This window comes from Teleopsis dalmanni, chromosome 1, assembly GCF_002237135.1.
Source record: "Teleopsis dalmanni isolate 2A chromosome 1, ASM223713v2, whole genome shotgun sequence".
NCBI classification, from domain to species: Eukaryota; Metazoa; Arthropoda; class Insecta; order Diptera; family Diopsidae; genus Teleopsis; species Teleopsis dalmanni.
In genome coordinates, this window is record NC_051846.1 from 39,860,292 (window position 1) to 39,887,879 (window position 27,588).

At 28.7% G+C, this 27,588-nt stretch overlaps 1 protein-coding gene across 1 annotated transcript in view; it reads left to right on the plus strand.

The window, feature by feature from the left end:
* Positions 1-27,588, plus strand: part of LOC119675073 (Down syndrome cell adhesion molecule-like protein Dscam2) — a 186,431-nt gene that overhangs the window by 151,946 nt on the left and 6,897 nt on the right. The window contains exons 10-18 of the mRNA XM_038086262.1: positions 8,627-8,911; positions 20,800-20,919; positions 22,443-22,616; positions 22,956-23,106; positions 23,195-23,475; positions 23,540-24,025; positions 24,731-26,047; positions 26,272-26,559; positions 26,818-26,940. Coding sequence (XP_037942190.1) covers positions 8,627-8,911; positions 20,800-20,919; positions 22,443-22,616; positions 22,956-23,106; positions 23,195-23,475; positions 23,540-24,025; positions 24,731-26,047; positions 26,272-26,559; positions 26,818-26,940 — 3,225 coding nt within the window. The remainder of the gene's footprint in view (positions 1-8,626; positions 8,912-20,799; positions 20,920-22,442; positions 22,617-22,955; positions 23,107-23,194; positions 23,476-23,539; positions 24,026-24,730; positions 26,048-26,271; positions 26,560-26,817; positions 26,941-27,588) is intronic.

The following is a 27,588-nucleotide window of genomic DNA, read 5'->3' on the forward strand; positions in this document are numbered from 1 at the left end:
ATTATATTTCGATGGAGAGCTAATACAATCAGTTGAAATATTTGATACATAAGAAAGAAGATTGCAAACATATATTTATAAAATTCCAATGGTGCCAAGTAATCAACAAGGTATGACAAAAACGGTATAGAGAACAGTTTAAATATATTTAATAACAGAATAAATTTATCGCAACTTAATTTAAAATTTGTCATCAGAAATAGTTCATTCACTACTTCTATTAGATCGTTACACAAATTTTTAAAGACAGAATACGGTTTTTGAAAATGCAGTACATAATAACATCGATATAAAGAAATGGACCGAATTATATAGACACAATAGGCAATTACTTCGTATTGCATATATCCATTTTCATATCTTGTATAGGTAGTAATTCCAGAATAACTGGCGTATAAGTCCGACATTATTTGCACAACCAATACAAGTACTTTTGTAAGAAATTTAAAAACTATCCATGATATGTTATTATTCACGTGATCCAACTTCATTTCCTCTTTATTATACATAAATTTGTAAGAACTAAGAAATTTGCATATAAACAGTAAAAATTTACAGGAAAAGTTTAGAGTCTTGTCGAGTTTTTTCTTATTATTAGATATAGTATACATGTTCACTGATAGTTATTTCAGTAGCAACTAAACTTTTTGGGGACCTCAGCTCAGTAAATATGAATCAATACAATTGAACACCACATTCAATGTGATTTTATTGATGATATTATATTAAATTATAAACCATTAATTTAATTAAGACGATATTAACTAAATGTCTTAATTTCGAATGATAATTACAGTTATTAATTTAATGAGTTCAATTTTAAGGCAAGATCTTAACATATCAGAATTCAGTGTCAAACATCAAAGTAACAGAAAACAGAAAATTATAAACTACAGGTTGACAGTAAATAATTTAATCCAACACCATTCCCATATAGTTTTAGATTTCTTATATATTATACTTAACGACATTTGCAACTATGCAAGAGTTCATAATTTTTTTTTTGTATTTTTATTTTTTTAATTTGAAATCTGTTAAGAAATCTCAAATATTTGAAAAAAAACTTTTCAAAATAGACTTAGAGCCTTGTCATTTTTTCTTATTTGTATAGGTCTAGTTAATACTTATAATGTATTTATGATGTCCTTATGTGCAATACAAATTGTTGCAAAAACCTGATAAATATATATAAAGTTACACTCATTGTGTATCTAATAAAGGTTTTTCGGTCAAGAAAATTAATTACAGAAAACGGAATATCATTTAAGTCAAACTAGAATTCTGAATAGGCAACTTTTGGTGATTTAAGGATTAATGATTTTTTATATTAAAAAATAGTTATCTTGGTAGAGATAACTATACTATATCTCATTAGGGTGCCATTAAGGTATATGGGCAATTTTTTTTTCGTGAAATCGGTTGACGGCACCCCCCAGATCGGTTCATTTTACTAAAAAAATAATCTGTGTAAAGTTTTATTTCAATTGGATAAGTGGAAATGGTGCCCCAAGAGCGTCAAAGTTTGGAAAATAACGATTTTTTCCATAAAATTCATCTTTGATAGCTTATATCTTCGACATATTTAATTTTACATAAAAACTGTCTTCCTAAATGTTATAGATCTATTAAAAATAAACAATTCACTCATACAAAGTTTTTCTGTATCTCTAATAGTTATTGAATAAAAGCAAATACAAGCTGAAATCTCCCTATTAAATTTAGGTAAGTTCAATGAATGAATTGTCTACTAAATTTGCTACAAAATAAGTCCAATACTTGTAGAGTTATATACATAAGTGAGTTTCTGTATTATTCATTGGAATGCGAAGTGAATTTTAATTCAAAGTGATTACATTAAAAAGTGTAAAGTCTGAAAGCCCAAATGTTGAACTATTTCAACGATTTCAGAAGTTTTGGCCGAAAATAAACGTTGATAAGTTTACAGTCGGCTTAGAAAATGAAAAAGTAAGAAAATCGTTAAATATGGATGATGTGTTACGAATTACAAGTTTCCTTTATAAGATTCGTAAGGATAACCAACCAAGAGATGATTATAAGGAACTTCTTGATCTTGCATTAATATTTTTAGGAGAAAAGCCGAACTGCAGCATAAAGTTTCGATCTCCTGGGGCTATACATCATGCAAGATGGATGGCGAAAGCCATGTATGCATTAAAAATGTTTTTATTTAGGAAAGAGTTTAAATTATCTACAGAAAAAGAAAATGCTCTTTGCGATATATCTATATTTATTATTAAAGTGTATGTTGAAGTGTGGTTTAATGCTTCGTCATCAGTCAAAGCTCCATTCCAAGATTTTAACCTTCTAACTACTCTCAGTCAATATGAAAAAATTGATGAAGATATATCTAGAGCTACTTTGGAGAAATTATGTAATCATCTGTGGTATTTAAGCTCTGAGCTTGTTGGTTTGGCATTTTTCGATTCAAGTATACCGCCTGAAACAAAGAAAAAGATGGTTTTGAATTTGAATATAGAAAGTGATGGCATGGACAACAAGAGAGTATTAATAGATCGTGCAAAAATAACTGAATTCATCGAAAAGGGAGTTGAACAGTTTGTATGCAAACATACTAAAAACATTTTTAATCGTTTTAAGTTGTGCGATGACTTTTTGAAAGTATGTCCTACAAAATGGTCTGAAGACCTTAGTTTTATTCAAGCTAAAAAAACGCTTTTAAGCTTGAAAGTAGTAAACGATACGGCAGAGCGAGGAGTGAAACTAATGCTGGACTATAATCCAATTTTAACAAAAAATGAGAATCAAAAACAGTACATTTTAAAAATTGTTAACGATTACCGCCGTCGTTTTCCAAATTGTAATAAGGATACTTTGCTCCAACAATTGTAACTAAAACTAGAATTAGAATTAGTACCTTTTTATTAGAAGAAATATTAAATTTTAGATACATTGAATTTATTTTAAATTTTTTAGAAATATTAATTTTTTTTTTTTAGAAATCGGGTGACTTAGCTTGTATTTGCTTTTATTCATTAACTATTAGAAATACAGAAAAACTTTGTATGAGTGAAACCTATTTTTAATAGGTCTATAACTTTTAGGAAGACAGTTTTTATGTAAAATTATATATGTCGGAGATATAAGCTATCAAAGATGAATTTTATGGAAAAAATCGTTATTTTCCAAACTTTGACGCTCTTGGGGCACCATTTCCACTTATCCAATTGAACTAAAACTTTACACAGATTATTTTTTTAGTAAAATGAACCGATCTGGGGGGTGCCCCGGGCAATTTTCCGACTTTCGAAAATTAATGGCACCCTAATATCTCATACTAAAATAGAAATAAGCCAAATCAATAATGTTTCAAAAATCTTTAACTTTGTATTAGTATTAAAAAACCTTCTTTATTTTAATTAATTGTGCACATACATATACATAGACGGTTATTTAAAATTAAATAACAAAAATGTTATTAAAATGTCTACATTTGACATTTTCCGGTCGAATCATAAGCAGCAAAATATTGAGTGAATGTTATTGCAAAAAGTATAAAATCTATAATATAACCAAAACTAAAACTTCTATCAAAATTAATTCCACAAATATTATAGATAGAGCAGCTGGCAATATGAAGATTTCTTTCTATAAGCAGCACATTAATCTGAAATTAAATACAATATATTACATGAACAGTAATGGAAAATATAAAATCTCTTCTTTACCTGATACTGAGGTGTAGAAATATTTGTACCAGATGCGAATTCACAATCAAAAATATGATTTTGTTTTAAATACATCATGAGAATAAATTCATGAAATAATTTCTTTTCCAATTCAATATATTCATGAAGTAAAGAAACAATGTATATATTGAGTGTATTTCCACATATACTTGGCATGTAAACAAGTAAAGCCAAAAGAAGTCCGATTTCGAATGTATTTAGAAAATCATTTTTCTCCGAACCATACATGCTACAATGGATCAAAAGATAAACATTGTGGACTATGCTCAACATATTCGAATAAGTAATGTACAGAAACCATTTTGTGTTATTAGCGAAATTTCTTTCTATAGCATCTAATTTTTTGTACACTCGAATGAAATGCTTCAGTGTCCGGAGATAGTACTTAAGCTCAGTTTCAGTTTGGAATTGACTTGGCAAACTTTTTAGATATCTAATTATATTTCGATGGAGAGCTAACACAATCAGTTGAAATGTTTGATACATAAGAAAGAAGATAGCATACATATGTTTATAAAATTCCAATGGTGCCAAATAATCAACAAAATATGACAGAAAGGCAATAAAAAAAAGTTTAAGTATATTTAATCGCAAAATAAATTTATCGCAACTTAATTTGAAATTTGTCATCAGAAATAGTTCATTCACTACTCCAATCAGATCGTTACATAATTTTGTAAAGACAGAATACACTTTTTGAAAATGCAGTACATAATAACATCGATATAAAGAAATGGACCGAATTATATAGATACAGTAAGCAATTACTTGGTATTGCATAGCTCCATTTTGATATGTCGAATAGGTAGTAATTGCATAATAACTGATGTATAGGTCCGACAGCATGTGAAAAGTCAATACCAGTCCTTTTGTAAGAAACTTAAAAACTATCCATGGTATGTTATTATTCACGTGATCCAACTTCGTTTTCTTTTTAATAAACTTAAAATTGTAAGAACTCAGAAATTTGCATATAAACAGTACAAATTTACAGGAAAAGTTTAGAGTTTTGTCGAGTTTTTTCTTATTATTCGATATAGTATACATGTTCACTGATAGTTATTTCAGTAGCAACCAAACTTTTTGGGGACCTCAGCTCAATAAATATGAATCAATACAATTGAACACTACATTCAATGTGGTTTTATTAATGAAATTATATTAAATTATAGACATTAATTTAATTAAGACAATAATAGCTAAATGTTTTAATTTCGAATGATAATTACAGTATTTTGGATTATTAAAGACACAGCGTTAAAACAGGCACTTGGAAAATATATAAAATAGGTTCCTCCCTCATAGGGAATTGCTCAACAATAAAGGCTTTGAGAATAATATACGCAAAAACTTTTTATTTCAATGATTTTATTTCATATTAGATATCACACGATATGAAAACAGAAAATAATTATTAACTGTATCAGAATATTTAATCCGTATCAGCTTCATCATGTTTTGGGATCATTTGAATATCGTTTAATGACATTAAAATCTTGTAAATTATTTTGATTATGATCAAATTGGATTAAAAAAATGCTTGATTGTAATTTAATTTTTATAATACAAAGTATAGGTTTTATTAGATATGTTTTTAATTAATTTAGTTAATTTAATTTAATTTAATTACATTTAATTAAACGTAACATGTTTATTGAAACTATGTCGTCACATTGTCCTTTGACGAAATATAAACAGAATAGCTGACTCGACTACAATCCCTTCCCAAATCGTTATGGCAAGTTGACATTTTGTAAAATCTTTTAAAAGATTTATATATTACACACATCAATTCAATTTTTCTCTTTTATTGAAAACTCGTTTACTAAAATAGTCATATCTTTTTCCCAAGCTTATGTTTTAGTACTAATCCACTAAATTAGTTAATAAGAATTTTAAATAATTTGAACAAAAAACAAAACACTTCATTAAACATTTATTCCCTACATTTTAGAATTATACCAACTAATTTATTATTATTATTTTTTTTTGTTTGTGAGTTTTCTGTTTATGCCAACTAATTATATCAAAGGACTTAGCAAAAAGAGAATAATTAGAGAAATATAACGATAAAAATATTATTTTAATAAAATTAAAAAAGTAATGCTTTGGAGTACACCTCCCATAGAAGAGGAATAAAAAGTGCTACTGAAGCTAAAGGATTTTTTGCTTACTTTGTAATTTTTTATAATTATAAAATATTTTAATGAGATGAAAAACTGAGAAATGTTCAACAAAATTAAAAACTTTTTTTTATTAAAGAAGATAAAAAATCCACTTTGATTCTTCGTACTAAGGAAATGCTACTTCAATTATTTTATAATAATTCAACTTAAAAAATATTTTATTGTGTAAATTCTTATGCTTCTAAATAATATTAAGTAAAGTGAGAATATCTTTTGAAATACTTATTTAACATTTATGGTATGTGTACCAATATATTATATTAATTTTTTTTATACCTGTGGTGATTTTTTTTATAAATATGTATTTATTGTATATATGCTGAAGTGGAAGACGGAACGCATTTTTATATATCGCTAAAATATATTTTTATTATTTATTAATCACGCTATATATCTATTTCTACTCTTCCTCTTATGTTTCTCATTGAGTAATAATTTATTATGTGTAATATATTAATAGATGTGAAAAATTAATCTGAAGGATATAATAATATATTTATTGGAAAAAATTTAGATTAACAAGAGTGCTTTGAGCGCATAAATATATTGTATTAATAATAATTATTTATTTATTTTTGTTTTATTAAATAATACGCCATGAATGCAACCCAACCTAAAATATCTATTGTGCGCCTAAAGGCACAGCTAAAACAATTTTAGCCTATATATAAATCTTGTAATTGTTGTGGGCTGAATTTTACCTATTTGATTTGGGACTAAGACCCTGCTTCCAAGGTAGTCGAGTCTCCGTTTTGCCGCCGCTGGGCAGTTGCATAGGATATATACTGATATTTCTTTATATTCCTGACAGAGTTGATAGGAATCTGTTTCTAACGCACCTATAATCTTCATGTGATAATAAAGTCTACAGTCTCCTGTAAGAAGTTCAGTGCAGATTTTAATATCGTTTATGCTAAAGTCAAGGATAGCATCAACTTTGATGTGTTCATGATTATTGAATCCTTTTGTTTGTCGCGTGCCTGTTTGGGCTCTCCAGTGTTCAAGTAGATTTTGTTTCTCCCGTCCACATAATAAGTTATTTGTGAAACTATTTGTTATCCTACAGAAGGGATTAATAATAACAGTTAATCATTAATTTTATAAACATAATATAATCATAAGCCCAAAGCAATTTTGTTGAATTAATTTTTTTCCAATAAATATATTATCATATCTTTCAGTTTTATATATCACTGTATGCAAACGTTGGGAAAATGGGGCTACAATTGTATTCCCTTTCTTTATTATATTTATTTACTTTAATTATCGTATTATGTTGTTTTCATATCAATAAAATTTAATAATAATTTAATAATATCTTTAAAAGAAAGATGTTTCTTCTAAAATATGCAGAACATATTATGTTGTTTATTTTTTGGTTTAAGCGCAATACGTTTATACATTTTTTCATAGTCTCAATATTATTTTATAACATATAGAGTACATATATAACAGGTTAATAAGAACTATTAAGTCTCTTTATAATTATGCGAAATATAAATAATTTTCACAGTGCCACCGAAACTGAGTCCATTCCAAACTTCTATCTTACAACTGAATATGGGTGATCGCGCTTCACTAACCTGCTCAGTGGTAAAGGGAGACTTACCATTAACTATAACATGGCGCAAGGATAATCGACCGATTGATCCAACACAACATATGTCCGTTAAACAAGTCGATCAATATAATAGTATATTAGTCATTGAAAATTTAGGATCTGACCACACTGGAAACTATTCCTGCGTTGTACGTAATTTAGCAGCTGAAGTGGAAAATTCGCAATCATTATTGGTTAATGGTAAAAATGAGTGAACACATACCACATATGTGTGATATATTATTATCCTTTAATTCTAAAAATTTTTTTTTTTTGGTAATATATATATATTTTTGTTTTTTGTTTATACAATATTAAATGAAATTAATTAAGCAAATGTTTTGTCAGAATGTTTCCTAAAGAAATATGTAAATGTAGTTGAATTTTTGAGTTAAATATTGTTTTGAATGTTTCTAAACACTTTATTATAAACTAAAACTTAGTTGAATGCACATTATTTGTTTATTTTGGAAAAATTATTAAGAGGAGCTACCCTAAAATAATTAAGTACACACTTTTTAGAGATTTTTGTACAAATTTAAATTTTTTTCTACTTTAAATGCATTTATTTCGTAATATATTTGTTAATATACTTTACTAGATAAATGCAGATTGTTACTATAAAGTTTATCGAAGTTTTTTCTATCACTATCAAATATTTTTATACAATTTCAAAATAACTTATTGAATTATTGCCTTATCTTGTCATAAACATAATAAAAATTTAGAAATTTTTCTCTTTTTGGAATGTTTGTAAAATTGTAGAATTTATGGAAAAATTTAAACACTGTTGAAAAAAAAACAGCAAAAATATTAAGAAAAATAAACAAAACTGCAATAGTTTTTATTTTATTTGAATTTAATTTAAAACTCAATTAAAGAAAATATCTACGAAATTTTGGAATAAAATACTACAGAGTTTTCTTGAACCTTTACTTAGGCATTTTCTTAGCATTTTCAGCAATCTAATATCAGCAAGTCTAACATCAGCGTATTACAAAAATTCATTTCAGCAGGATACTTCGCAGCGCATTGAACAACAGGACTTCATTCATATTTTTATTTATTTTAACATGTTTGTCAATTATTTCTTTTCTTCTGTATTATTACAGTCCCACCCACAATAGAACCATTCAACTTTCAAGATGGTCTTGCCGAAGGTATGCGTACACGCACTGTCTGTGGTGTATCACGTGGTGATCCTCCGTTGAAATTGCTCTGGCTAAAGGATGGTGAACCTTTGCCAGATCTGTTGGGCGCTAATGTTACAATGTTAGATCAGTATTCCTCCTTGCTAAGCATACCCTCATTGTCGGCTTCACACTCTGGCGAATATACGTGTGTGGCCAAAAACCCAGCGGCCGAAATAAAATATACTGCTTTGTTACAAGTAAAAGGTATAGTATGAATGTACCCCACTTATATATATTCTCCTTAAAAAAATATATCCAATATTTAAAAAAAAATTTGCTGAAACTTACGCCTAAATATAAGAAGTTTGTTATTAACATTTGCTGGGCTTATATACATATTCCTATATGCAATAACTTCAATATATTTTTATGTTGTTTGATACAAAAAATTAAAAATTATATATTTTAAACGAAAAACTATATTCCGTGATAATATTATTTTTTCTTATTTTATTTTATTTAGCTGTTTCAGCTACTCAAAAATTGTATACTTTTTGGCAAACACTTTCTTGACAATAAAAAATTGCAATTTTTTAAACAACTTAAAAATATATACTAACTAATGCTTTAAGTTTTAGTTTGATATAAATATAAAAACCATAAACACATATTAATAATACATATTTACATATATATAATAACATATACACACAAATGCATTAACTGAACATACACATCCACAGACACTAATTCACAATAAATTTGCCATTTTTTTTTACTAAAAACTTCAATCTTTTTAAGTTTTTCTACTATCTTGAGTTGAACTCCAAAATCAGCTTCTTATGAATTTTAAGTTTTTTGCTAATTACAAGTTTTTCGGTTTAATTATCGTATGAAGAAGAAATCATAGAAGAAAAAAATTTCAACTGCTGAAAAAGAATTTAAATAAAGTGTAAAATTTAAAAATGAAATTTATTAAGTAAATCTTCAAAAATTTCAAAGACTTGTTATTTAAAAAAATACTTGAAAAAATAAATTATGAAAAATATCTACAAATTACTAAAAATCCTTCCCTAAACATTCATCCTTAAGTCGCTTTGGCACGCTATGGGTTTTTGAACGGCTGATCACCAGGTAACCTTATTGTATGCACTGCTTTTACGCTTCTTACTATTATTTTATAATAAACTATATTCATATATATTAAATAATAACCATTAATCATATAAGATTTTTAAGTTAATGATTTGATTTTTTTTTTAATATTTTATTGAAATCTGCAATGGTAAATGAAATTATAAAATTCTTAATAGATTCAAAAAAAATTGTAATTAATAATATATCAAGTAATTTTATCCTTGTCATTATCTTTAAAGCTTCATTTTTTAGTTTCAGTTGTTTTTGTTTATCAATATTTTACTTTTAAAGTCACCGATATCTTTCACAGCCAAAAAAAAATTATGGAAAGTCTTTTAGAAAATACAGAGAATTTATTAATAATTAATTAATTATTAAATAATTAATTTATTTTAATATCAAAATATTGTTTACCGACTAAAGCTTTTGCCGTCTCTTTTAAATATTTTATAAAATTGTAATCCTTAACTCAATATAAATGCAAAATATACTAAAATAATATTTTAAAGATAGAAAACAGAACTTAAAAAAATAAAGTAAAGAAATAGGATAGACTTTTTTATAGGATGATTGTAACCAATACATAAACTAAGTGTCTAGGGTTGCTTAAAACCGAAATAATCTATCAGTTAGAATATGTCTTTAGAATATGTCAGCTAAGAGTATTAACGACCGTTCAGATTGTTTTGCAAACCAACGAAAATTAGTATACATTTAGTGTAGAACACATAATTCAAAATTAATTTTGTCATCTATATATTTTCTATTATGGTTAATTTATACACAATTATGTCAATGCTTCCTATATACATTTAATATATAATCCTATATACATAAACCTATATTTTCATTGGCATTGCCTTCAATTTTTTTTTAAATTACATTCCTTAATATAAAGCCCTACCTTTAACTAATAGATGTGACTTTTAACTTCTTCAATGAATTTTCCTTTGTAACAGCGAGGGACTTGAAATGCTTTCATTGAAATAATAATTATAGATTCATGAATAGGAAGCATCAATTGTTATATTTTTTGTCAACAATTTTTGTGGAACGATGGCTTCGTATTATTTGTATAATCAAGGATAATATATTAAAAAAAGCAGTTATCTGCTGAACATATTATCATTTATAAAAAGTCCCCTCACACTCAGATATTGAATTGTATATATCGTCGACGTTTTTTAACATGATATTTCCAACAAATAAGGACGGTATAACGGTATAAAAGGAATGTTATTTTAATTCATCTTTAATCACATATAATATTGAACAATTTTATTGAATAACAAGTAGTATTAATTCTTCCTTATCAAAATTTAATAATTTCACCTATAAATTTTATATTCATTAATAGAAGAACAGAAGAAAAACCTTGAGTATTACAATATGATAATGACTTCATAGACATGGATTTATAGAAAAATTGATGAATTGATTGTTTGATAATAAAAGAGTAAAAAAATTTTAGAAAAAATCATAAAAGGTGTATATATATAGAGATAAGAAGAGACTGTTAATAGTCACCAAAGTCGATAAAAATTTTTATTTTAAGTACCCACATCTCTCAGCATGGGGTATGAGGTATGCACTATTTAGTAAAATAAAGCATTCCTGTAAAGATAGTTGCCTTTTATACTTTTCTAATAGTCATAATAGATTTTTTATTTTCGTTAAAACAATAGGTAATGCGTCATTTGATATTTAATTAAATTTAATTAATTTTCACAGGTTTCTAGTCCTAGAAAGAATTGTTTAATAAGCATGGGAGTCAGTACAGTTCCAACCAATATAATGAGTTCTCTTAATACTACTTCTTGTAGTATGAGTTTTTATAATGCTTCTTTATACGAGTACTACTGCGATTTATGGGTAATGCGATTGCTTTGAAATAAAACTTAGTTAATTAATATATTATAATACTTGTACTACGATGATATGTTTCTTAGAGCTTTGAAGACATAAGTTTCTTGAAGCATACATTTCTTCGCAGAAATGTAAGGAGAATTATATTAAGGCATTAAAGGATGTGCAGTTAATACTTTATTTTTTAAATCGTGCTTTCTTTTAGTATAAATAATTTTTCTGTCGTTTTTTGAGTTGATTGTTTTAATAACTGCATTTTAATAAATTACAATAAAGTAGAATATTGCATTAAATTTATAGAAAAAATATTCATAAACTGAATTTCAGTGTTTGTTTCTACTGAAAACATACACAGTCGGTTCATGACATTTAAATAAATCCAAATAAAAATTTTTTGGTTGAAATTAAAATTCGTTAACAATAAGCAAATTAACTAAATAAAACAATTTTACGGAATAAAATATTAATGAGAGAGACCGCTAATTAAAAGTATAATCCTGTATTTTATATGCCATTATAATTACTATGTATTTCAAATGCAGAAGAGGACAGGCGAAGTGCATAAATTATGATAACTCCTAAACAAACATTAATGCATTTATTGCACAACAAAATATTTCAGTTATGGCAACACTGGTAACACTGGCAACACTGATCCTGCGTAGCTTAGGCTTAAAGGAAATTTATGCTGTTGTCAAATATATTAACTGTAATAATTTTAAATAATAATTAATTTACGGCATAAACATGCATTTTATTAAAACAGGCACAGGATATTGAAAATGTGTTTACATTTCATTATGCCAGTCGAGCGTGCCCGTTTCATATTTACACACACGTATCTGTAGGTTAGTGTGAAATACACTCAAAGCAATTAATCCGCAATAATACATTAAGTTACCATATACACAATATATAGTTTTATGCAAAATTATTTTAGTTTTATTGTGAGAAGTCAGTACCAGTCAGTACCAGAAAAAAATTCTGTTGTACATGGTATATGTTGAAAATATTTTTTAAATTAAAATTCATTTTTTTTTATTGGGTTATTTTGCTCCAAGGCTTCCGCTATATACACAATATTTTTAAATTTGACTTTAATTAATTTAAATTTATAAAACGGGATTTTTAGGATATGTGAATTTATACAACATTGTGTAGTTGCATATGCGTAGCAGCCACGCCCAAGGTTGAGGGAATCATTTTTTATATAACATTTTCCAACTATAGTAAAATGAAATGCAAAAAGAGAAATTGTTAATATTTGATTGCCGCAGAAATTGGAGCGGAAAAAATTGATAAATATTTGCGTTGAAAATGGAGTTTCCGTTTTATATCAAATTTTTTTTTCCATTTATATAATGTTAAAAAAAATTTGGTAATGAAATGATAATAAAACAACTTTTCAGATTTTATTTGCAAATAGCTAAACTGACATTTAAGACAAGCAATAGTTATACCAAAATAGACTTTTGGCGTTATTGCAACTGTGATTGGCTTTTAATTTGAATTTTCACTGAGTAAAATATATTTCAAAGATAAAAAAATGGAAATTATATTTTAAGTTTTTACTGACAGTCAAATGAACAAATAACAATATATACAAAACATAGTCAGAAAAAAAAATAAAAAATATATTTATTATTATTATTATTATTAGGGGATGTGGCACTGCAACCGTCGGGTCTATTGTACTCCCTTCTGGGTTTAGAGTAGGTCTCTAAGCTCTGTTGCGTCAGTAAAAAAGTAGTATGAAACCCACTTTACATAGTTTTATTTTCACTTCCGTAGGAATATACATTCTTAGAAGCCCATTCCGTATGTGCATTAGCGTAGGGCATTCTAAGAGCACATGTGTGGCCGACTCCTCATTCTTTTAACAAAATCTACAATTTGCATCCGTAAGTATACCCAGTCTTGTCAGGTGGTATTTCAATTTACAGTGCCCTGTTAGGATTCCTGTGATGATTCTGTTTTTTTTTTTTTGAAAGGTTTATACAATCCTGGTATCTCTTATTAAAAACCAATAAGTAATTTGGATTATGTTAATCCTGGTATATTTATTATTATTTAATAATAAAGCTTCAAAACATATTAAAGTTAAAATTTAACTACTCAGAAAAACATTGCAGATTTCATGAAAACGCTCATGTTAATAATTTATTTGTTTTTTTTTTTTTTAAAAAATTAATTTAAAAAAAATGCGTTGTCATATTTTTATGTTAAAATTAAATTGCGCTTAATTTGCTTCTTTTTAAAAAAAAATTGTATGAAAAAAAAAATAATAATTTAGCTTACTATGCACGCGTTCTACTAATTGAAATTAATTTGCGAGGATTAAAAAAGTATCTTTGGCTTTTAAATGTGGCTGACGTTCGCCCCGAAGTATGCAACATCTTTAGTAGCAAGTAGAACCAACAAACTTCGCCTGAAATGTCATCGCAAATGCGTGGAAAAAATTATTGCCTTTTTTTTAAGAATTTTTTTCATGACGCTCAACAAATCCTGCTATTAAATGATAAATAAATGAAAAATTTAATGATATAAAAAAAAATACTAAAAGTTTTGCATTTATTTCCTGTCCTCTTGCTAATTCAACATTTCCTGCTAACGCTGATATTTTTGCTATTATTTAAAGCTTCGCAGTATGAGTCCCCAGCCTTTAAGAAAAAAATTTAATTTTTTTTAATTGCAGCACAACAAAAAAATTATTAAGTAAAACTTATTACGTATTTTTTTCTACTGCAGTGTGGCTTATTTATTTAAAATAAAATAAAAATCAGATTTAGCGAAAATTGCATGTTATAAGGATTTGCCCTTATATATATTAAATAGTTTTTAATGAGCACTAAATAGCATGAATACTTCTAGTATGTTTAGTTTGCGTTCCAATGAGTTGCTTTTTAGTTGTATGGATTGAGAAGCATGATATATAGAAAATAGTTTATTTTATCGAGTTAGAATTTTTATTTAAAAAAATGCTGGTTTTTTTTTTACATTTTAAACGAAATTTAGGGATTTCACTCCTTTTATTTAACTAATTATTTAAAATGATAGATTTTTGACAGATATAGGATTTTTTTGCACATGTAATAATAAAAATAAATATGCTTAAGCTATTCTAGTTATCGGACCTAGTAGCTATTCAATTCCTTTTTGGAGTAGTGACGGAAAGATACTATCAGTACTTGCAGATTTGAGTGGTTTGAGCGAGTTAATTGCCCAATTGATTCTAGGCATTGTGATTATACATTTGGCAGCCTTTAAATCTTCCTTCTTTATTGTCTTAGCAGGTTCAGTGTGGCCTGATTCTGTCCCAATAGTCGGAGAGGATCCTGGGATATGTACGTCCAGAAGTATTCTTTACCTTCGTTGAAAATTTCATCTTCTCGCTTGAGATTGGTGGCAGTAAGGCTATTGCCTTTTGAAATCACCTGGCAGAGTCATGCCACCTCCGTTGTGCTTTCTATTCGAAGAATTTTTGGAAGCTTCTGCGTTTTGAGGCCTGTTCGCTGTGAGTAGTTAAATAGTTCTTTGATAGTGTTTCTGAGATTATTTAGTTCATTGTTCCACCAAGGCATATTCTTGGTAGAATTAAATGAGCTTAATTAACAGCTATCCTCATATGCATTTAATGTGGCACCATTAAGGTTTTCCAAGTTCTTGCTTAGTTGCATCACATTCTGGATGATTTCACGTAGCCCTTATTGGACAAGATTACCTTTCAGATTTTCCATATAGACTTCACAATTTGTTTTTCTTGGGTTCCTTAGAATTTTCTTGTTAATGTCGAACCTTAGAATTCTTCTTGTTTCAATTTCTTTCTTGTTTCAATCTATCAACTAGTGATTAGAAGCTTGCGATAGACGATGATTGGTCTGGATTCTTTCACACGTCTCCTGTAAAGTAAATTTTATACAATACAAGGATAAAGACATCTAAATAAATAAAGTTAGAAGGAAGAATGTTATCATATAACTGTCTGTATAACGTAGCCCTAACTTTCTATGAAATCTATGAATTTTAAAATAACGTCGTTTTATTTGCCTAACCAAAACAACAAACGTATTGAACTCAACAACTATTGTGTTTTATCATCTATTTAAGTTTTATTTAAATTAAAATCAAATTTTATCTATATTATCTTCAATTGAATAGGGAAAAAGACGGTTTTGTATATTCAGAATTTTAACTTATATTTCGATCGTTGTTTTTAATATATTTCTATACGTATTGTGGCAAATTTGTTTTTGTCTTCATCAGTACAATTTCTAATATTAATTAACATGACTGCTCATACGCAGAGGTTCTGGTACCATAATCAGATTTTATCTACACTTTGCTATTAAGTTCAACAGCCTGACAGGTATCTTCCCATTGAGAGTTTAATAACGAAATCGATTCAATTTTTTACCAATGGTTAATAGATGGTTAATAGATGATGGTTGCATTTTCAGAACCAATAAAATAACTTTTTTTTTTGGTCGCGTGTTTGTGTTTATTCTAGTTTGGGATGATATATATAATATTATCCTAACTATACTGCTTAATTTCTTTACGTTTAAAATTAAATGTTTGTTTAAACTATTAAAACAATCACCAAAAAATGGAGATAAAATATTATTGAGATCATGAAACTGAAATAAAAAGCATTATAAATGCAATATTATTTATAAATATGGACAGAAATTAAATTTATTCTATCAAAACCAGCATTAATTTTAATCCCCCTTTTTTTTTAGTTAAGATATTGTGCGCATGTATGCACTAGAAAAAAAAAAGATATTAGCAAATGCACTGCAAATTGCACGCTGCTAGAATTTTTGCTTAATTAATTATGAATTGTTAATTTGCTTCATAGTAAATATTATTATTTGCATATAATTTTTTTTCAGTTGAGTTGCTTTTTTGAGCTTAAGAGTTTAATTTATTTTGTTGGTACCCATGAATAATTAATGATTTTTGATTTTAGTTTTAATTGGCTTCGCTTTTATTATATAAACCAGAACCAGAACTATTATATTTTTAAAGGCTGTTGTGTGCAACGATTTTTTGAAATAATAACAACCGAAATTTTTATTACTAATCCTACTTAAAGAAGTTTTTTTTGTTTTGAAAATAAAATGCAATTATTTATAATTTCGCTTTTATACATACGATACATAAATGTATTTATAATTCATTTATAACAGAGTATATAACATATAGAGAGCTAATGAAGTATTTATTAAAAAAAAAATTTAATTTATTTTGCAATTTAAATATTTTGTTACATTTTTTTTCTATTTATTTAACGGTTTTCATTTATATGGAATAATATATTAACATTTTTAAATTTAATGCTCCAATAGCTTGTAAAGCTTTTCTATATAATTAAATGCTTCAATATTTTATAAACGTAAATTAATTAAAAATTTCCAACTGCTCCTACATTTCTCGCTGTAAAATAATTTTTTTTTTGTTGTTGTATTTTTTTTAACTTTTGTGCAATAAGTGCCTTTTGCACTGAGGGCGGCATCCTTATTAATGAGAATTGTACGTTCACGTATGCAACAGAAGTTGCAGAAGGAGTTATTCGTATGTGTATTGGTATTAGTAGAAATGCACATACAAACGACATGTAATGGAGTGCGTATTTGAGTTGGGATACACAAGTGTATGTGTGTGTGTATTTATGCGAAATATGCCAATATATAAACGAGTGAACGTTTGTGAAACGATGTGTACGTAACTGCGAGCCTAAAGTAGAGTACAGTACAATGTGTGGGGATATGTGGGGATGTGTGTGAGAAGTCCTTTGGGCAACTCATTCACAGTTGGCAGCATTTTTTCCATTTTCATTTGGTTTCACAATTATGTTTGTTTTGCTGCGTTACAGTGGTGATCAATAATTTTTGATTTCTCATATTTTGTATTATCCTTTTTCTTTCGTTTCTTTTAAATATATTCGTAATTGACACTCAACTAATTATTCGTACATTGCATGAGAAGATTTAAATTATCCTGATGTTCAAATAAAAAAAATTAAAACAAATCAATAATTTAATAATGTGGTTAACTGCATAATATTTGCATAAATGTGCAGAGGAGAGGTAATTACAAAAACAAAAAGAAATGTAAATAAATAAAATAATAATAATTGCAATATTTTATTTTATGTCGACATTTTTTTTTCAATGAGATTGTATATATAATGAAAAAAATTTTGGAACAAGTTACACTGACTTATAATATATATATAACATGTCGAAAATTGAGTAGGTCTTCACAATAATTTTAATCACAATATATATTTAATATTAAAGTATCCAAAAAAGGTTTTTTAATTTTTACAGGGTTTAGGTCGCTTAATTAACACATAAAAATTATAAAAAAATCACACTTGTTCATTTGTATTATATTTTTAAAAAATATTTATAACACAGATATTTCGGTCTATTTCGTAGACCCTATTCAATTTATTATTGTGAAGTCAAACATTTTTAAAAATTATTTGAAAAAGAGTTTTTCGAAAAGTAGTGAACTAGAACAACAAAATTTCATTTTGATAATACTTTAATTAATTGAATTTTTGGCTGACTCTACAGCTGTTTCGAGTATTGCGTAATACCCATTATCGGTGGTCTTGATAATAATTCTTGTATTTAATTATTCGTAACAAATTTTTTGAGACTGCAACTACAAGGAATCGAACTCGTGTCCTGTAAAATTTGAAACTCAGAGTCAGCGTACTCTGAGCCGTACTTGACTTTTGTGTTCGCATATTATTTTGAAAAAAGATTATTAACTAAATTAACTTAACTCTAATTATAAAAACAATTTGTTAAAAAGAAAGTTATATTTGAAATAAAAAAGTATTAGATTACATTAACAAAACATTTATTAATAATTAATTTAAATTGAAGTTTATGTGAAGGTTATTTTAAGGTTTAAAGTTCTAAATATAAAATTTTTTATAAAATTTCACTCAAAGTTTGTCGAAAACACACTTAAACTTTGTCCAAAATATGTCCAAAATTCGTCTAAAATTTGTCCAAAAGTAAACTATGCGACATTTTATTCTCATTTTATTTCTTATAACAGTTTTAGATTAATTTGAGTCTGCTGCGCACAAATCTGTAATCCGTTCTTGATTCATATATTTGGGTCTTCAGCTATAAAGAGTCAAATTTTTAGTGATTTAAAGAGTTAAGACAATTTTTTTTTCCAATTCCAAAAAAGTTTTCAGCTTTTCAATTTCGCTTTAGCGAATCGTAGAGTGACGTTAGCAAGATTTTCTCCCTATTAGGTTCCATACACAAGAAAGAGTATTATTATCATATATTAATTAATGGCTCCACAAAAGAATATTATTGTAATTTAACAATAATAAAATAAAAAATATAATTAATTAATTCAATTATACTACAGCTGTTTTATGATTTCGTTCTAATATAACACAGCGAGTGTATTTGTTAATGAACTTCCACACCAAATTAACAAAACTCCAGAAAAATGTGCGAACATAAAAGTCGAATACGGATTTGGGTCAGTTGGTTAAGGTGCGCTGACTCTGAGTTTTAAATTTGGCAGAACACGAGTTCAATTCCTGGTACTTACAGTTTAAAAAAAATTATTTACGATTAATTAAATACAAGAATTACTTCCGAGACCACTGATGATGGCCAAAAATTTAATTAATTAATAAATAATAATATAAAAATTTCAAAAATTTTTGAAAGTCTCTACTTTTGAAAAGAGAGGGTATTCGTAGAAAGCTATTAAAATTTTTTATCTACTTATTTGTAGCACGTTTCTTGAGGACACAAAGTTCGGATTGTTTAAGAAAAAAAATAAGTTTTTGTTAATAGTTTAAGACCCCAGTTTTGAGAACTTAAAATTGACCGTTATATGTTAAGTCTGGGCCGTTATTACCAGAGCCCTAGATGTTAAAGAGAGAAACGGAATTAAGCTTTAATTTTATCCACCTTAAATTATCATATATTATCACTACCACAAGCATTTTTCTACAATATCGCTAAACCATTTTATAGATCTTGTATTACTATTACTATTTTGAAGATAGTGATAGTAATAGATCTATTATAGACAATCATAAATAATTTAGAAGAATATCAATCATAATTATGGTATTTAAAAGGTTTAAAAACATAAAACAAATTACAAAATTTTTATTTAACCAACATCTTCGGCGTTCGAAATTTTATAGTTGTGGGGGGGTGACGATAATAATATTATTTACTTTATAATGGATTGATTATATATACTAAAATAAATATTTTTATTATTGAAAATTAAGATAAACATACATATAACTAGAGTATATGAAAACGAATTATATATAAATCAAATAAATAATTTATGTATAAGAGAAAAAAATCTTTGCACACATATCAGCTAATGGCTCTCCGTAATGAAATTTATAACTGAAATCTTAATATATCAATCATTAAGATATAAAAATATATAAAACAAATTTAATTGTGTAACATTAAATGAAAAAAAAAATTAAAAAATTGTTCAATAAACAATTTTAAATTATTTATTAGAATATATTGAATTGCATTGGCTCGAGATAATTTATTATAGGAAAATATTTCAATTAATTAAATTTTATTTTGGCGTGTTATTTTCAATAAATTTATATTCTCTTTTGTTGCATAAAGAATTCAGATTATCCTTTTCTTAAACTTGCCTAAAACTTTAAATCTTATCTTTATTTCATATGTATTCTGCTCCTCTACTTAATTATTTTGCTCCATTTCAATTGTTAAATTTACTTTAACTTTCTTTACTGTATACAAAATAAGTAAATAAGATACTTTACTAATTTATTTATTGTATTGAACAAAATCTATAAATATTATTTGAAACGATATAAAATATTTCAAACTCTTTTGCTCTCTCTTTAATCATTTTCCGTATTATTTGATATGAGAATATTTATTAGATGTGTTCGAAATGATAAAATTTGTTTGATTTATGACTTATGACTTAATATCTACTATTTAAATTATTGTTTTATGAGTTATGAATAATTTTATTTTCTATTCTATACCATATATCGAAATCTATTATAAATAAACTAAATGTTTTATTTTTTTTTTTTTTTGTTTTTTTTTTTGTTCTATTAATTTAAACATTTTTAGTTCCTCCACGTTGGATTGTTGAGCCAGCCGATGCGAATGTGGAACGCAATCGTCATATCATGCTGCACTGTCAAGCACAAGGAGTTCCTACACCCAGCGTAGTATGGAAGAAGGCCACAGGTAAGAATAAACCATGAGTGATTATTAAGAGTCTACTGTTTATTTAAATCCACAACCCACTTGACAACATATTGTCCAACGTACGATTAAACTACAGTCACTCGTTACAAAAGTTGACGATTCTGACGATTAATTAAGCGACATTTTCATTACTAGAATACACTTTGACAATTGATAAAGCAGTGCTCTTTAGTAAAGAAGTTTTTGGTATATTATTATATATATCGAATCAAAAACGGTAATTTTCGCCTTAAGGCTCAATTAGTCGGTACGTACCGTAAAAACTTAAGTCAAAGCGAAATGTACAACCAACCATATCTGTATTTGGTTCCCATCAAAATCACAGTTATGATTGGTTGTGCATTTCGCTTTAACTTAAGTTTTCACGGTACGTACCGACTAATTGAGCCTTAAGGCGAAAAGTGCCGAATGCAACACTTAAAATTAAATTTCCCACAAGGGCAATTTCCAAAATTTCAAATGTATGTGATATGTTTTATACGTAAAATGTAAACAAAGTACAGTTGAGCTGTAAACAAACGCACTTAGGATTAAGTATTTAATAAAATCTTTGTTTTTATTAATTGAATATGTAGTTGATATATAAAATTAATACGAGTATAAATGATTTAACATATTAAGTGAAGTTTATAAAAGTGTTTAGAATTTTATCAGCTGCATAAATGAACTCATTACAATGTGAACGTTCACTTATTAATATAAATGAGCATATGCCTAAATGAGACAGTGTGAATGTTTTATTATATTGAAAATTGAATAGTTTCTGCCTTTCTCACATAACGTTTAAGCTGTTATTAATACAGTCTTGTCAAACGAATACTTTTCGAGCGTTATTTCAAATAGAATTTTATCAGATATCGTGCATTTCGGCGAATATTGGGAGCAAATCTCTTTCTTCCTTTCCCTAATCGTTTATATTTATTTGCCACAGTTAAAGTGAACACAAAAATATGTACTTAAATTGTAATTGAAAACTTTTAGAATTGTTTCGAATTCATCAACAAAAAGCCAAATCAAGCCTTGACATAAATCCAAGTTTTTCATTACTTATAAAATAGAGCTGGGTAATTACCAGTGCTACTAATGTTCTTCAATAATATTAAGCCATAATTCAGGTATTTTGTGTTCACATAATAATCTAAGCTGCAGGTGGTTTTAAACTTTTTATTTCGAATTTCACGAATGATAAAATTTTTCCTTAACCCAATTCAACAGTGCCAATTTGCAGTGATTTGTCAAGTTTTAAACTATAATTTTGTGGCAGTTAACAATCTAACCAACTCAATTTGTACGACAGCGACGCGTTGGCAATTTGACAGCAACATGATTTTGGATTGCTGACAAAAGCCAGCGTGCTTGCAATACACCCACCAGCCCACCAGTCCACGAGCCCGCTCGTTGGCGTAAGGGTGCAGGGGGACATGTTTATAACAGTTTAGTGTAATCACAATTTTATGTTGTTGCCATGAATAACAAGCGAAAAAAATTAACTCAAATTGCAGGCAGTAAATCTGGCGAGTACGAGGAGGTGCGTGAAAGACCATTTACGAAATTACTTGGCAACGGTTCATTGCTGCTGCAGCACGTAAAGGAGGATCGTGAAGGATTCTATCTGTGTCAGGCGAACAATGGTATCGGCACGGGCATTGGGAAGGTCATTCAACTGAAAGTTAATTGTAAGTTGTGTGCATTGATTAAGCATAAAATGTATCCTTTCATAAAAACATAAAAACATAAAAACAACAACAAGAAAAAACTACTCTCGTACATCCCAGTGAGACCGATTTTAAGTGTATCACGACTTAAAAATATAATTATTGTAATTATGCAAGCAATAAATATATTAAATGCAATACGAAAGTAGTTGCAGCTCTTTTGGGCATTAAAAATTGTGTTAATGCTGAGTGCTGCAACATTAATGATAAAACAGGACGATTTTCATTAAACTTTTGCATTTACACAACCTTTTTTTTTTATATCCTTTTTTTGCTTTTTTTTGCTTTTATCAATAATAGCTTCACCGTATTTCTCATCGACATCTCGCTCGGTGACAGTTAAAAAAGGCGACACTGCACTTTTGCAGTGCTCTGTCAGCGGTGACAAGCCGATTAATATCGTTTGGATGCGTTCCGGGAAAAATACATTAAATCCATCGACAAATTACAAGTAAGCAAGTTCCAGTCATAGTGGAATAAATTATTAATGCGCATAAAATTTTTACCTTTGATTGAAAATGCAATTATGTCCTTTACAGAATTTCGGTTAAGCAGGAAGCAACGCCCGATGGCGTATCTGCGGAATTGCAAATACGTACAGTGGATGCTAGCGACAGTGGGCCATACTTTTGTCGTGCTTCGAATCTCTATGGCAATGATCAGCAATTGGTGCAGTTGCAAGTACAAGAACCACCTCAACCACCCTCTGTGTTAGAAGCAGCAATGATATCAAGTCGTTCTGTGAATTTAAAATGGCAACCAAAGACACTTAATTCAGGCGATGTATCAAAGTATTTAGTTGAATATAAAGAGATGGATCGTAAGTCCATAGAGAAAGAGTTTCTATAATTCCTTATAAATTATTTCTGTTTTATACATTATAGCGCTATTTATCGAGCAATGGCAACATGTTGAAGTCAAGGACCCACCGAGTTTTAATGCCTTAATAGAAAATCTTAAGCCAGCTACACGTTATGCTTTTCGTGTTATTGCAGAAGGTACAGCGGGACGTAGCGCACCTAGTCAAGAACTTGTTGTACGCACAGAACCACAACGTCCAGCAGGGCCACCTCTAAATTTGTCAGTACGGCCACTTTCGTCTACGGAGTTGCTAGTCAGTTGGGTAGCTCCTTTAGCAGAATTGCGGCATGGCGATATACAAGGTTACAATGTTGGCTATAAGTTGGCTAGTTCAGGGAATACAGCCTATAACTTTACTTCGGTATCTGGAGATGGTGATGGTGGTACTGGAGAATTGTTATTGAGCAGTCTACAAAAGTTTGCACGGTACAACGTTGTAGTACAAGCTTTTAACCAGGTTGGACCCGGTCCACTTTCTGAACCAGTTTCAGCACAAACTATGGAAGATGGTATATATTATTATAATAAATACATGATTTTTATATTTTTTTGATTGGGATTATATGAAGTTTAATTTATCGAACAGTAGGGAATTACAACAACAAAATTTGTGTCAAATGTGAAACGCCTAATGATGAAAATAAACTATTTATAAGTTAGAAAGGTTCGAACAGTAATGGAGAAAGAACAACATAAATTATACAGCAGTCTAATAAATTATTTACGGACTTACAAACTAATTAAATAAAAACTCAAATATTTCCTGAGATCACAGATGATGAGTGTTAGGCAACACTCGAAAACCGTTGTACAGTCAGCCAAATTTCAATAAATTAATTAAAATTTTTGTTGTTGTTTATACAGTTCGAACCATTCTAAAATATCGAGTATTGTCAAATAATATAAGCTAATCTTATCGATAAATCATAAATTTTTAATTAATTTCTTTGGTAAATTGTGTTATCACACGATTTAAATTATTCTCTTAAATAAATCACCTATTTTATTGAATATAAATTTCATATAATTCCCTTATTAGCAATATTACTAATTATGCACTTATTATTTTATTAATAGTTTTTTTTTACAATTAAAGTATTAATTGTATTAAACTTATTAATGGAGTTACATATATTAATATTGATACAAAAATATTTTAAAATATGCCTAAATGTAAAAAAGAAATCTTAACTGAACCTTTAAATTCTAATTAGTTCCTAGCCGCTCACCAGAAGATATACGTTGTGCAGCACTCACTTCACAATCTCTACAAGTTTCCTGGCAACCACCACCAATTCATCATACAAACGGCCTACTACAAGGCTACAAACTAATATTTGAACCCATACTTGATGATTTTTCACCTAGTAAAGATGAAGTGGAATCACGCAAAACAACAGCCTTGACTACAGTGTTAACTGGTCTGCGAAAATACACTAACTATAGCATACAAGTACTAGCACATACACGTATGGGCGATGGCTCATTATCCAATCCACTCTACTGTCACACTGAAGAAGATGCACCCGAAGCTCCAGCAGATATCAAAGTCGTAGTTAGCTCACCACAATCTTTATACGTGTCTTGGCTACCACCAGCAGAACCTAATGGTGTTATAACGAAGTATAACCTCTATACCAGAGTCGTTAATGGTCGTGAAGAGTTAAATAACGAAAAACGTAGTTTACCTTCACAGCAATCACATTACGAAGCAAAAAATCTCCATCCACATATTGAATATCAATTCTGGGTTACAGCTTCAACGCGTGTTGGTGAAGGAAAAAGTTCACGAGTTGCTTCGCAAATCACTACAAATCGTGTACCGGCACGTATCGTATCATTTGGTGGACCAATTGTGAGACCTTGGCGTTCTACAGTTACACTGCCCTGTACTGCAGTTGGAAAACCGAAGCGTGAATGGTTCAAATCTGATATGTCATTGCGTCAAGGTGGAGTTCATAATTCGCAATTACTTGATTCTGGCGACTTGATCATTTCTAGTTTACAAGTTGCCGACAGTGGCAATTATAGTTGTCAAGTTGACAACGGCATTGGTACAGATCGTTTGACACATGTCTTAGTGGTGCAATTACCACCATCTGCACCGGTTCTATATGTTACAAGCGCTACATCGAGTAGCATACTGATGCATTGGAAATGTGGTTTCACTGGTAATGCTCCCATAACTGGCTACACGCTCTTCTACAGACGTGCTACGGGTAATACAGATGAAATGCATTTATCACGTCACGCTTCTAGTCATGAACTTAAGGGACTTGTATGTGGCAGCACTTATCAGATACATCTCACAGCTCATAATAAGGTTGGTTCATCACCGGCAAGTATAACACTTCATGTGCGTACGCAAGGTCAATCACCTGGCATGCCATCCACGACTAGTCTCATCGCTCCAAATTCAACTTCAGTGTTAATACGTTTGCATACTTGGCCCGATAATGGTTGCCCCTTATTGTATTTTGTATTGCAATATCGTCCGGTTACTGATAGCACCGAACGCGACTGGATATTGGGTGAGTTATCATTTCCCTTAACGTATATTTATGTATTGTCTTACGGCAGTAATTTCCACCACAAACCGAATTTATATACATAAATTACGCCGTAAAACAATTGACCTCTTTTATTTCTGTACATGACAATTCCATTGATGTTTTTATTAATCATTTTTGTTGTTGTTGTTGTTTTTCGTTTCGTCTGCTCTGGTTTTCGTTTGTGGCATTAATTTTTATTGCAGTTTCGAATGCTCTAAAACCGCAACGGCGCTTTACAATATCAGGCCTACAGCCATCTACACTCTATCAATTGCGTATGGAAGCGCACAATGTAGCCGGCGTGTCGCAGGCTGAATTCACATTTGTCACACTCACCAAGGATGGCGATCCACCACCACCAGAGATTGTGCAACGCGGTCAACGCGGCTCGAGCGTTTTTTATGGAAATGTGAATCTATTGATACCCAGCATAGCGACCGTTTCAGGCATGATTTGCACAATTGCATTGGTTGTAATGTGCTACCGACACAGTGAGTATTGAATCAATGTGGAATGGGTTAAGTGGGCTCAGTAGGACAAACAGTCAGTGTATTGTCAGTGTATTGTGTCATTGCAAAGAATTCTATAAACGATTGTTGCATTCACATTTGTTGGTTCAACAAATTGAAATTTAATTGGAAAAAGACGCGTGTACCAATAAATAACGCATAATTTTTTCGTCTAATTGTATATTTCTTTCTGTTTTTGTAATGATTTTTCTCATATTTCATTTTTCAATGTTTTTTTAGAACAAGGAAATCGAATACAAAAGGAGTCATTCGAAAATCGACAAAATTCTGAAGCTGCTCAACGGGAACGTTATTATGCCACAATACATAAAGTTTCAATGCAGAACAATGACAAAATACCGGGTGAGTACAATGTCTCTTCCAAATTTATTTAAAGTTATGTTCTATGAAATGTGTAGGAACCCAGACTTTACAGGAATGTGATTTTAAAATATATATTTAGCTTACGAAATTGCTTAAAACGTAGGATTTTTTAAATTGATTAAAATGCAAGTTAACATATTTGAAGACCCAGAGTTTAAATACCTTACCACTTACACGTTTTGGACTCATTAAAATAAGTAGTTAGGTATATTAGTTTTGCCGCAGAAATAATAAATGAATAAATTTTATATATACAAATACTATATTAAAATTATAACAGAAATAACATTTTTTAAATTGGTATAAAATTTTTTAGAGAGGTTTCGAAAAGTTGTGAACTACAACAACAAAAATTCAAATAGTTAAAAATATAAAGAGTTTTTATTGTTGTAGTTCACTACTTTTCGAAACCTCTCTATTAAATACCAATTCCAGAGTTTCATTATAAAGTCACATTCGAATGTATGAATCCCTTTTTGTAATTTTTAACAGAAAAGTTGCTTATAATTGCCTATAGATAAGTGCTTCTCAAGATTTTTGATGATCGTCCCCATCTAATGCATTAAGAAATTTCAATATCAGCCCTACATAACAAATAATTCAAAGTATTTGACACATTTTAAATGG